Source organism: Seriola aureovittata, chromosome 15 (genome assembly GCF_021018895.1).
Source record: "Seriola aureovittata isolate HTS-2021-v1 ecotype China chromosome 15, ASM2101889v1, whole genome shotgun sequence".
Taxonomy (NCBI): Eukaryota; Metazoa; Chordata; class Actinopteri; order Carangiformes; family Carangidae; genus Seriola; species Seriola aureovittata.
Window position 1 is genome coordinate 22,863,504 of NC_079378.1, and position 13,701 is coordinate 22,877,204.

Consider the following 13,701-nt stretch of genomic DNA (forward strand, 5'->3'; position numbering starts at 1 on the left):
GATCTTACGTTATTGCTTAGTGCATCATCTGCTCCTCTCTTTCCCTCACCCCCCCACCCCCCACCCCCCACCACCCCACCATCACACCGTCTATTTCCCAGGTCACTGATTGGTAATTGGAGCTGTCTGACAGGAAGTGACAGCCTCCGTTGTTGTTGTGCTCTGTCTGTTGTGATGTGGAGAAGTGTGTTCATTGGTAATTTACATAAAAACCCTTGGGGGAATGAGCGACCCGCCACTTGATCCTCTTTAATGGCCCAGTCTGTCCTCGGTGATGATCAGTGTGGAGAAATGATTAGAAGTGGCGGGGGACCCAGACCGCAGAACTGACTTTCAAGAAACAATTATTATTGCCTGGAAGGGTGTAATCTCTTCAAACTTCACTTCTTCCATTGTGCTCTTTTTTTTTTTTGTTCTTACTCCCAAAAACAGTCTCAACAGCATCCCTACATACATATAGAGAAACAACGCCATCCTTCAGCACACAGACTGCCTTGTCAACATGTTCATCACGTCAAAGGCAAAAGTTCTGAAGCCATTGCGCTTGTTGACAGCGTTTCATACTGGAGTTAATTGGTGTAGATGACCTGTCAAACCAGCAGCCTCTGGCTAAAGCTGCGGAGCTCAGGAGCAGATAGAAGGAGCCTTTGGAGGTTGATCATCATTGCTATTAATAGCATTAATGTGCTGGAGCCTAAGACAAGTTAGAAGAGCAAATTCTGAATGCAAAATTCAATCCATCACCTGGACAGGGGGATAGCACCGACATTTATTATTCAGTGTTGTCTTTGCCCGAGGACAATTCAGCACTTTGTATTTGTTACTGCTGCCTCCAGCGGTCCATTTGTCCTGCTTCTCAGCCCATGCTGCTGTTGATTTACAGTTCTATAATTATGATGAGGAATTCAAAAAGGTAAGGTGAAAAGGCGACTTGAGAGTGATGCAGTATGGGTACATATGTTATTTCAGTGTTAGTGTACATTGTGTTCACAAAGTCATTCTCCCATTTGACCGGGATCAGCCCGAAGCTGTACGTCTTTGTCACATGAGAACATTAGATTGGTGTTTGTCTTCTAACCATAAACTACAAGCTGCTCAGATTCACAGTTATTGATTAAACAGGCCGGTCCCAGTTAATCAATTCTGTAACGTCTTGAGCACTCAGCGCAGGTTTCTGTGATGGTGAGAAGACTTTAATAACCTGGGGTTTCCAAAGACATGAGAGATAACATGAAAAACACAAGACAGAGTAGCAGGTTCAGGAAGATGAGCGTCTGCACTATTGATTCTTTAAAACAAATAGGATGAAGCATAATTGGTTGATCAATAAGTGTGGTAGTGTTTCCTTTTCTCTGCAGCTGACTGAAATATTTTCCTCTAAAATGATACATCTCTTTTTTTCTTTATCTCCAAAGGGTGCAGCATCTATATTGACTTACCACACACAGTCTACTAAGGTTTGGCTTCAGAGACCGAGGATTTGATTATGGGCTGAGTGGATTGTGGGTTGAGCCCTGAGGCACAGATACAGGAATTACGACTCTGTGATGTAGATGTCAGTCCCTTCGCTTTAGGACGAAGATACTAAAATGTGTCCGAGGCGCATTACAGTAAAACATTTTTAAAGGACTACAAATGTGAGATTCAGGTCTACAAAGACAAAGATTTATTGGGTGTAAAAGAAGTGCATGTTGAACTCTGTGAAAAGGCCAAAAAATAATAGTGCATTACAAGTTACCAGAGCCCTTAATAACTGCAGTGACTGTTAGAGCTGTCCTGAGGGGAACTGCAGAATCAGGTGGTAATTCTCGGCCGGGTCGTTACTATAAGTGACCCTCTTCACACAGTCACATTGTTTTCACATTGACCTTTGATACATTGTTATTTTGTGATTAAATATGTAGGAATATGAATAATTAAATTGCAGTAATTATCAGCTTTGTTATTTGTTACATTTTAGTTGATTGGCTATTTGATAATCACCAAAGTATTTTAACACCAGGTGGGACAAACAAGTGATCTCTTATGTATATCAATACTGATGATAGCTTATAGTTTCCGTCTCGTCTTTTCCCTCCAGGATTTGATCTGTTCATGTGTGTGTGTGTGTGTGTGTCTGTGTGTGTGTGTGTGGGTGTGGGTGTGGGTGTATGTGTGGGGACCATGTATTCAGCACAGGCCTGAAATGGGCTGCTTATTAAACACATCATCACTGACTTGGGTAATTGCTTCATATGCAGCATTTGATTCCATGACAGACGGGCTGATTGACGGGATGATCCCCGTCATCGCACGGTGACTCACCCTGCTCAAAAAATGATTGAGTAACAAATAGTCTGCCCAATGATGGCAGTCCGTGTGTGTGTGTGTGTGTGTGTGCAGAGTCTATTCTGAATTAAAGTGTTGGCTTTGAGGAAATAAATGATGACAAGTGTAGACAGTGGGCCGTCAAAGGTTGTGCAGTTTAATTATGTCAAAAACAAATATCAGCATTAATCAAAAAAATAAAAAAAAGCTCTGATTGATTCAAATAGTTTATTTGAGTAATGTTGGAGGGAGTAAGACAGAATAATAAATCTATTATAATCAGTGATGATAATGTACCCGAAGAGTTGAATGTTGTGTGCTGTACCTACACTGGTTTCACTCAAAGCACCAACCTCAAAAAATCTGACGGTATCCAGAATACCCCTACAGCTTCAATTAAAGACAGACTCTTATTAACTTTTGATTAACTTTTCTTACAAATGAACAAAAAAATAAAAATGTTGCCTTGTTTTATTCGATTCACTCAGGGGGTTTTCTGCTACAGGCTTCCTTGGTCTGGTATGACCAGTAGCTTATAGTGGCTAACGTTAGCTAAAGTTACAATAACTGATATTACTGAGTCACTTCTTCAACTTGCTTGTACTCTTGTTACTGTGTCCCAATTGAGGGGCCCCATCCTCTGGAGGACGAGGTCTACGAAGGTGTGGCCGTTTGTAGGCGTCATAGACCGTCCGGTCCACGGAAATGCAACCCTTACATTTAAAAGTGCAATCCTCAGGTTCTGTCGCTGTTTTTACGTTTCTCTGTCACATTTGAAGGAGCCTTCGAAAATGAGACAGTGTAGTCGCACCGCTGTGACGCAATCAGTCTTCAAATGCAACCTCTGAAGGAAGCGGCCTCTGAATTGGGACACAGCTTTACAATTATCTCATTATTGCACATTGAGGTTACAGGCGCTGTTGTTCATCAAGAGTAATATGGACTCTCTTTAAAGATGCAGCCTGGGAATTACTTTTTTTTTTTTCAAGAGCTTTTGAAAGATTGGTCTTGCAAACAGAATACAAGCCTCTTATGGATGAGCTCAGTCATCACATACTGTCAGACCTTGTACAAAACAAAAGGCAGTAAGTCAGAACAATATGAAGTGTTTATAGACTGATGGGATTTTAAAATCTATTGCCTAAAGGAAGAATTGGCTTGTAAAAAAAAAAAAGAGATCTTTAATAAGCATTTACAAAATAAAAATATTGAATCATCTAAAAGGTTAGAAAGATTCCACATCGAAGTCTGTTTACAGGTCTTGGTCTACATATGTGAAAAAGTTGTATAAACTCTTTTGTGGCCCCAGGGGGAGCTGTGTGATGTCTGATTAATCGCCTCAAGCGATGTCACTTGAGTCACTGAAGACTACAAGTTTGAAAAGAGAAAAAAAAAAAAAGTGGGGTTTTGGAGACAGAAAGAACTGAGCTAACCAGATCTCCGTGGAAGGCTCTTCATCTCCCCTACAGGCCAACCTTGAGACTGAATTAGCCGCCACTGGCATACCAGACCTAAATCTCACACTGATCTGTCAGCAGTCAAGTGGCTTTGTGGGTAACGTAGGTGCCAGGTTTTGTAGAGGAAGATAAAGACAATATCTGCAGTTCTGCTGCATGGCAAGGCTGTAATATCTTCCACACAAAGTGCACTGACCAATGAGCTGCCTTCAAACAAGAAGCACTAACGCTGACAAGAAACCAACCTCAGCTTCAGGCTCAGCGACTGGGCGTTATATATGGTGGAACGCCCCCACAAAAGAAAATAGATAAGACTCTAACTTTGAGTTTCAAAGACAACTCTCCAAAAACGATTCCACTGCAAGTGATGAGACAATTTACCTCTTTAAGGCTAATTAAAGGTGCTAAATCACATTAAATTCTTTCACATCAAAAATCATACCTTCTGTGCAGGATAATTAAAGAAGCTGCACATCTCCCTCCGCAGCTTTTTACAACACACTGATGTTCACAGGTCAGATTTTGGGAAACATATTTTTTTTACACAACATAACAGAAGGCGACAAGGGCAGATAGTACAAACAGAATAATGCTCCATATATCAATCTCTCCATCCCTCTTGAAAAAGCACGATTACCCGTGCACGCATACTGATGTACTTTTCGATGCTCAAAAACCTTCATATTGCCTCTTTAATTCTGCTGCTTCAAACATCTTTCCAGGGTTGTATTTAAAATATCACACTGGTATTAAGACAGCATAAAAACAGACAGCTCTCCCCTGATATAAAATATTTCCCATCTCTTCCTGGGGCTGACAGGCTGTGCGGCATCCTGCTGCACCAGACTGTGAAATGATGACTTTCTCTCACAGATGTGCAGAGCCCCCGAATGGGGAAGAGGCGAAGGAGAAAAGGGGGAAAGAGAGGAGAGGTTTATTAATGGCGAGACGGCTGGGCAGGATTGACTTGCCACTTGGGTTTCTTGTCAAGTGCAGCTGCTCCAGACTGCTTTTTGACTCACATCACATCTCCTTGATTCAAAGTCAATGGCAGCAGCAGCTGTTTGTCCCCAACACTCAGGTCCTTTGTACAGACAGCATAGAGATGTCAGATGAGCCCGGCTCGAAAACAGAAATCAAAGACTCAAATTCAAAATATGTTTCAAATATAAAAAAAAAAACCTGAATTCATGTTCAGGTGAACAGAGAATGGCGTGTCTTGTCTTAGATGGAGACACTGTAGTTTTATGAGCCATCATGTGCAAGGTGGAGGGAAATATCTTTTTTTTTTATGCTTGGGAGGCCTCGGCTCATTTCCCTCATGCAAATGAAAGCTGCAAGTGAAAGGGGAAGGCAAATGCTATTGGAGGGCTGACAGTGCTGTGTGGAAAATGTTGTGTGACTGGCGCTGAGACCAGCACAGTCCCCCAGTGTGTGCCACTGAGGGGAAAGAGGGAGCGAGCCAGAGAGGGGGGTCCGGGGTGGGGATTTCCTTTTCATAAGGGCTTTGGCATCGAAGGGGTTTTCTCGAGAATTTATGTCACCGTGAGGGCGGATGCAAAGGCTTTAGCTCACGCAGATCTACACTCACACACAAGTTTAAAGAGAACTTCAAGCCATAAGTCGATACCACTGATGACTAACGATAATCTCACTGACTGTGCGTGTGAGTGGGCAGCGAGCAGAAGAAGCGGAGCCTGTGATTGTAGCCCGAGTGTCTGCTGGGGATCTGTGGATTGCTGTAGTGAGGTCTGGTTTTTAAAATAGAAATCTTTGGATCTGAATATTGACGCAGAGGCAAAGACACAACCTCCAAAGCAAGTGAGAGGGCACTTGTAGGCACTTAGCATCCAAGAACTTCATGTAGCCTGCTACCATCCTCCAGACAGCAGCTCTGGAAGTTACGTAAGCTCCAGATATAAATACACGTTTTTTTCACAGTGAGAGAGGAGGCCAGCTGTGAGCCAGGACAGAATTGGAGCACCTTGTTCCTTTTATACTTTGTGCCCAACGAGGTCCCAGTCCAGTGCCTGTGATCTCCAACAGTAGACCCATTTCAGCATCTGCATACTGTGGGGAGATCGTGCTGCAGTAACCTTACACTCAGGATAGAGTGATGGAAGGGAAATCTGGAGCACCAGTTTCCCTACTTGTGTGTAGTTGGCTGATTCTTCCCCAGTCAACAATGAATGGACAAATTCATTAAACTCTCTGGAGGGGCTTTACATTTATGAGATGTATAATACATTGATGTGAGCTAGACTTTTATCTATCATGCAACAACAAGGGCGAAGATACAGTCTCACAAAAAGCCAAAGGGGACAAAACAAAGTGAGATATCTTTCAAAAGTTTCAACCAATAGGCTGTCAGGTAGAGGGAGACAGGGAGTTTGATTTGATAGCAGGCACAGAAGGGCAGGGTTGATCACAAATGTGTGCTGGTTTTATTGGTTGGAGGTTTAGGTCACACCTACTGTTCATGTCGCATGAGGTCACCTTTACTGTTTTCCAGGAAGTGACAGTTTTCCAGGAAGTTCAGGTCCCACAGGGTCTTCGTAAATGATATGCAAAATAATATGTACACTGAGAGTAGTCTTGAACGAGTTTCTGATGCCACGAGGGATCAATTGTTGACAGGATGTGAGCTACTTCAAGTGACAGGGAAGAGCATGTTGCTGTGCTGCTGCTGCTGCTGCATGTGTATGTATTTGTGGTAGAAACAAGTTGTTGGAAAGAGCCAAAGTGAGTGTGTGGGACAACATGGAAAAAATCTGTCATAAATTATTGATTCATCAAGATGAATAATTTCAGTCACCTGGATGCAATCATGGTGTCTCAGGAAAAAGAAACTTTTTAGTGTGTGTGTGTGTGTGTGTGTGTGTGTGTGTGTGTGTGTGTGTGTGTGTGTGTGTGTGTGTTTATACTCCACTACATTTATCTGACAGCTGTAGTTAGTAGGTGCTGTACTTTTATTAATATGTACTTTTAATTTTACATTAAAAACATTTTTTTCTAGTTGAGGTCATTGTCCTGAGACATTTCCCTCCAAAGTTCTCACGTGATTTTATTCTTATAAAGACAATCAGTGGTTATTTTATGGTTATTGTTATTGTATTGTACAGTTTTCTTCTATATGTTGCACTTCAATGGCACATAGGTGGATATAACTGTAATTCCAATGGTTAACATTCACTTCTTGGGCTGGGTGAATTCATACGGTGTTGAAAATCATGTTTTATTCCATTTACACTTCACATTGAGAGTAACCTCTAACTGGACAGTCCTGGACTTGGCAAACATCCGAAGCACCGTGGTCCTGAGGACTCTAAGGCTGTTTCTCAAAACCAGGGCGGTCAAGACTGGACTTTGAGAAGGATGTTCTTTCCAAGTCTCCTTTCCAAGAACATTCTGGTACGAATTGCAAGGACGAGGAACCCAGCTGTCAGAGTTTGAGACCTTCTGTTTAGCTGCTGTTGTGCACCTAATGTTAAAGATGTATTTTCCTGATTGTAAAAGTGCCTGTAAATAAACCTAAAACTGTAAAAAAAAAACAAAAAAAAAAACGTATACATGTTATTTACACGTGTTTTGAATCTTCTGGCCTGTGTGAGCCAGACTCAAGGAAACTCTTAACTACCAAACAGAACAGAGACTCACCCTTCATCTTACTCTCTCTGATCATTAAAACTAACAGTGGCTACAAGCCTCCTCTCCACAAGTGTCTGAGTCCTCTTTCCAATTAGCTGCTGCTTGTATATGCAGAGATCCAGCAATTACTGCACGATGCTCATTTCTCCCCTTTCTTTTCTCTCAGTAAATAAACACACCACTTACTTGAAATAAGAACACACTTAACTTAGTGTGATATCAGGGGCAGTTTTCATAGGTATTGACTTTGATAATGTTTAGATCTATAAAATGGCCTTTGGGTAAAGACTGAACAGCAGTAATTCACTGGCGGCACAAAGCTTTCTAATTCCAGACGGTGTGGCTCCAGACTTCACTCAGATCTTCTGCAGATCCCTGGAGCTGTGTGAAGTCCCCTCCTGCTTCAGATGCTCCATCATCATCCCTCCATCACAGGACTGAATGACTCCAGGCCTGTGGTCATGAAGTCCTCTGAACGAGTGGTGTTGGCCCACCTCAGGAACATCACAGGACAACCCGCTGGACGCCCTGCAGTTTGCCTCCCGGGTCAAACAGGTCAGTGGATGACTCAGTCAGGATGGGACTGCACTGCATCCTGCAACACCTTGACTTCAGCTCAGCGTTCAACACCATCATTTCAGAAATCCTCTCCTCCCAACTCTCCCAGCTCCCTGACCTGCCTCTGTCAGTGGAGCACCAGCTTCCTGACAGGTGGGAAACAGCAGGTGAGGCTGGGGGAGGTCACCTCTTGTATATGGACAGATGTGTCCTCTCCCCACTGCTCTTCTCCCTCTGCACCGAGAACTGCGTCTCCACAGACCCAGCTGTTAAACTCCTGAAGTCAGAACAACTTGGAGCTGAACTCACTGACTTTGGAGATGACAGTGGAGTGTAGGATCTGTCAGCACTACCACCCCCCAAACACACACACACACACACACACACACACACACACACACACACAGTGGTCCAACAGCCCTGTGTCAACCGTGGAGACCCTCAAGTTTCTGGGAACCAACATGAACTCCAGAAGGCTGAACAGAGGATGTACTTTCCATGGCAACCGGAGAAGTCTGGTCTGCCAGACGAGCTGCTGAGCCAGTTCTACACCACAGTCATCAAATCCGTCCTGTGCACATCCATCACAGTCTGGTTCAGAGCAGCCACGAACACAGACTGCAGCGAACTGTAATGACAGCAGAGAATAAAAAAAAATAAAAATAAATCATTGGTGCCCCCCAGGACCTGCACTCTTCAAGAACCAGGAACCAGGCGGAGAAAATCACACCAGATTCCTCAGACCCTGAACTCAACCTTTTTCCAACTCCTCCCCCTCCAGCAGGCTCGCACAACCATGTATACCAAAACTACCACACACAGGAGCACTGTCCTTCCTCATGCCATCAGCCTCATAAACAGCCGACCAGGATCACCTGCCGCTCTTGATTCTTCAGTTAGTTATTAACTTTATTGTGAAATTAATTCCCAGTGTCTGCACTGCTGTAGAGTCACTGACATCCTGTGTGTGTGTGTGTGTGTGTGTGTGTGTGTGTGTGTGTGTGTGTGTGTGTGTGTGTGTGTGTGTGTGTTAACACTCGGCCAATACATCTGATTATGATTCTAGCTTGGGTTCATTTCAGTGTTACTTTCAAACTACAAACATACTGAGACATTAGTTCAAGCTGCTCAGCCCTCCTGGGCATAAAGACAGTTTACTGAGAGAATTGTATGTAGGTGAAACAAAGGCAGAAATTCAATAACAAACATATTTTAAGTGATTATATGTCAACTACAGAAACTTTATTTCCTTGCTGACTCTACAACAAACCACAAATTATAAGCCATGTTGTCTTCGCTAGAACCACCATGACAGTGGAAAGTGGCCTGGAGAGAGTGGCTGACTTTTTTGAAGTTTAAAATTAGTCAGCATTATTTCTGTCTGACTTTTTGGTTTTTGAGCAAATCTAAAAGTGGCCTAATTCACTGGGTCAACATGATCTCTGTGCAACCGGCTCCAGGGCTGACACGTTCAACTCTGCACTGGTCTCATACAAACTGCAGCAGTCTTGGTGCTGAGGGCTGGAAAACCATTGTTTCACGGTGTCCTTGAGCAAGGCACCTTGTCCCTCTCAGACCCAGGGGCGCTGATGCGCAGCTGACCGCGTTCAAATGCATAAGCAACAGTTTCCCTGTGAAGCGCAATAAACACAAACTGTAACCTTTAAGAACCTGCTCCGTGACAAACAGGAGGATCGGCAGAGCTGCGCGGATCGTGTTTTGAAGGGAGACGTCTGAAGTGTTTGCATGAGGCGGCTGAACCCTCCGCTCAGGTACACGCAGCCAATGGGAGCGCAGGAGGGAGTGCTCAACAGCGGAGAGGCGGTCCGCCCCGGCACAGACACAGCACACCTTCAGATGGAGATGAAGTAGCAGCGGCAGTCGATCTAAAGAGAAACGACAGCGTCTCTACCGCGGATCCGGAGGTTTTCTTCAGGGGGGACAGGTGACAGAGCAAACCGACCGACACTCAGCCGCCTCAACGTCCATCGGTGGAAATTATTGTCGTTTCACCCCTCCACCCACCCCCCCTCACGCACACACCCACCGATTGCCACAGTACATGCATTGCGATACTACATGCATTTCAGCCTGATCATCTAAGCCCAGTCCACCAAGATGGAAAATGCGCACACTAAATCAGCGACTGAAGTTTTAGACAACTTCGGTGTGAACGAAAACACTGGGCTGACTCTGGAACAAGTCAAAGTCCATTTGGAGAAATATGGACCGAACGGTGAGTAGTTTTATATATTATCTTTTTTAATTTTTTTTATTTCACGTCACAGCTGGCGCGTGTTGAAAACCTATATGAATTTATCAGGAAACCAAACTGCTGCTGTTTGGTTTCAGGCTGTTCGTGCGCGTAAAAAAAAAAAAAAAAAAAATGCCTCTGGCGCGCAGTCAGTGGAAATGTAAGCGGCACATTCATTGATGCACATGCCTGTGTTGATATCGTTCAGCGCCCATCGGTTAAAGTAACACCGGGAGACGTATTGACAGGGAAGATATCGATACAAAGAAACTGATCGATTGTACAAATTCGTCCAGAGCGACTTTAAAAAAAAAAAAAAAAAAAATTATTCAGCTGGTCCCCTGAGGTCACCTCATGTCAGGCTGGTTTGAAAGTATGGCGAGTGTAGTTCCAAAGAAAGCTTATCGAAAACAAACCTGCAGCCCTCCCTCCCTACGTATTGACACTGTGTGTGTGAGAGTGAGTGAGTGTGTGTGTGAAGACAAGACATCCCTGGCTGTGATGCAGGGATGAGGAAGTGGAGGGCAGGCAGGCTCAGGCTACTGGAGTGGATGAGGATGAGGTGGTGAAGATAATGAAACAGAAAATCTTGAACAACCTGTTTTCACTTTCAGCAGTTGTTCTCCACATGGTTTATACTTTCCAGTTCAGATTACAAAATCACAGGGGGGGGGGTGGCTTTGTAAAGTCTTTCAAAATACAATGTTTTAGAGTGATAAAGATCAGAAGGACTCCGACTTCTGCTGTAAAAACAAGTAAAATGACTATTTATCAGGTGTGTTTCAGGTGAAAATCTAGTTTCTGTCTGTGTGGATCATGCTGCAACACAAGCCTCCCCCCCCCCCCACCCGCTCCCTCCGAGATCTTCATCATCTTTTACACTCAGCTGGCGTTTGAAGAGTATTCTCGTGTTGAGCTCGGACCTGACATCACCACACCTTTCCCTCCTGGCCTGTCATTTGCATGTGCGGCCAAGCTGTGGAGTAGAGCGGCACATTGTGCCAGTCAAACAGAAGCCCTTTTGTTGCAGCCAGCCACTCTACCCAGGGGCTTGTGATGACTTCATGGAAAAAAAGCAACGTCTTGCCACAGATAACATCTCTTTCGCTTTTAGCTGTGAACTTCCTGTCTTATACGAGCGTGTTGCAGATAAATGGAGGGAGGGAATACCCTTTTTCCTTTCTGGGGCTGATAGCATGGGGGTTATCCACTCTAGCTGCTGCTCCACAAGCCAAAAAAGGGGAAAAGCAGCATTAAATTGGCTTTGGTCTGTTTACTATTTTAGTACATGTCATTGCAGAGTGATGTACAGCTGCTAAACGGCTCCTTCCCCTCTGCACACAAACCGCAGACTTTGTAGTTGACTGCAAGGACTCTCTGTGCGAGCCGTGGTGTTTTGTTCCAGGGAGCGCCTGTTCAAAGCTGTTTGCGGGTGGTACGATTACCTCGCTCCCGCTGACATGCATGCACCGCGTTTCACTCTGCGTAATGGTTAGCAGGATCCGGTTATCAGAAGGATCATTAACCCAAATCAACATGTCCACAAACAGAATCTCCACGGTGCGTCCGAGCTCTGCGAGTGTTTGTGTCAGTGTGGACGCGAGAGGGGGAACAGGAGATGAAAGTGACATGATCTTCTGTCACTTCACCGCCAACGCACTGCTCCAAGCGTCTGCAGGAGGAGGCGCCGACACGCAGGGCAGACAATGTGACATGTTTGACTCAGACATAACCCTCCTCCGTGAGACCGGAGAGGTTTTACACACTCGATTTCCCTCTGGATCTCTGGGGTGGATGAGGGAGTTTAAACACGGCTGGTTTCCAGAAACACTATCTGTCCCCTCAACCCCACAGTTAATACATGTTGCGAGTGTGTCCTGCCTCATTTCTTCTATAGATAACTTAGAAATGTGCTGGAACCACTTTGAGGTTCTTTGTTTTGTCCTGGTTTTGGGATTATTTTCCCTTTTTATCATAGATGGCAACATCCATTTATTTGTCTTTAACAGCAGAGTGGCTCAAGTATGGATTCTATAGATTCTTGCCTTTTTACAATGTTCTAGAAAAGCACATAAAAATCTTGTCTTTCAGGGCCACACTGTAGGTTAAAACAGGCAAGTGGTGTCCAGGCCTTCCTGGCTTTAAATCGGCACTTTCATGTGCTGTGACAGAGAAAACCCCGCTCACAAGCGTCAGGGTTTCTGATCCCTTTCTGAGATGTTGGAAAAAGAGCTTAGCTTCCACATCTGGACGGTCTGTGCTGCAGAAAAGGTGGCGGCAAACCTTTTTTCACACCTGCACATTTATAGTCCACTAGCAGCTCCTTTTATTTTCATCTTCCCTCACAGACACACACACACTACAGGAATCCTGCTAATTCACTGCCGAGAACTGCACCGCAGTTTACCAGACAGTTTGACACTTTCAAGGCTGAAACATGTGATTCTCATGTAGTAGAGGAAGTCGCAGGCCTCTATCTCTCTTTCTCTCTCAGACACACACACACACACACATGCGCGCGCGCACGCAAACGCACGCACACACATGCTCTTTGTGTGTGGGTGCACAAACAATGTTGGTGCTGTTACAGCTTGTGGTGCTTGATGATTGTATTCTGTGCCCTCACAACCTCGATTTCAAAGGCACAGTGTGTTCATTTTTAGAAAGTGTCAGTAAAAGGGCACATTGTCCCCATGAGCAATCAACTTTTTTGGGTTGGGGGGTTGGGGGGTTGGGGGGTGGGGGTGCACAGGAGCTGACACTCAGGTGAAGGAGTGTCCAGGGAAAAGGAGGTGGTGTTAGTTTATTGATTTCCTTTTCTAACATTTTGGAGAATTTTGCTCTTTGATCTGACCAAAAAAACAACGTAAAAGCTGAAGTTGTTGAGGCTTTAAAACATTAGCATCAGAAGGACTACAGCTGAGTTAAGAGTCATTACGACTTCAAATTACGTTGCACAGCTGAAAACAAAATTATTGAGGTTTTAAAAACTTGACGCTCCCTCCAGGAGAGAAGCTCAATTGCGCAACACATTCAGGTTAAACAACCTAGCAATGCATGTGATTGCACCATCTCGTTACAGTGTCCAGTGTTGGAGACATATGTTGACTTGGAGCCAACAACAACAGCAACAACAATCTTCCCAATATCCGCTGATGCCAATAAAAATCTTTTCATCTGTGCACAAGCTCCACTGAGCTCCAGTTTGAATTCCTTCCATTGATTCAATTATTAAACATTTTTTCCAAAAGTGGAAAGGTAGTGATCAGTAGATGACACCATCCTTGGTAAATTATGCAATGCTGTTGCACTTTCCTCACCCCGGTTTCTGCCACAAATAATTACAACTTCCTCTGGTGGGATCTCACTCACAGTGTTGTTTCTCTTCCTGTTCTGCAACTCGACATGAAAGGAAGCCTGAATTACTCGCTCTCGCGTTTGAAATACGAGAGAGGCGTTCTGCTGCTTCCTGCTCCT

At 44.3% G+C, this 13,701-nt stretch overlaps 1 protein-coding gene across 2 annotated transcripts in view; it reads left to right on the plus strand.

The window, feature by feature from the left end:
* Positions 1 to 9,775: 9,775 nt before the first annotated feature.
* The window catches only part of atp2a3 (ATPase sarcoplasmic/endoplasmic reticulum Ca2+ transporting 3), a 42,431-nt gene continuing 38,505 nt past the window's right edge, over positions 9,776 to 13,701 (plus strand). Inside the window, exon 1 of one of the 2 annotated variants that reach the window (XM_056396808.1) lies at positions 9,776 to 10,206. In XM_056396808.1, coding sequence (XP_056252783.1) covers positions 10,089 to 10,206 — 118 coding nt within the window. In that variant the 5' untranslated portion in view covers positions 9,776 to 10,088. The remainder of the gene's footprint in view (positions 10,207 to 13,701) is intronic. The other variant, XM_056396807.1, reaches the window with a different exon arrangement.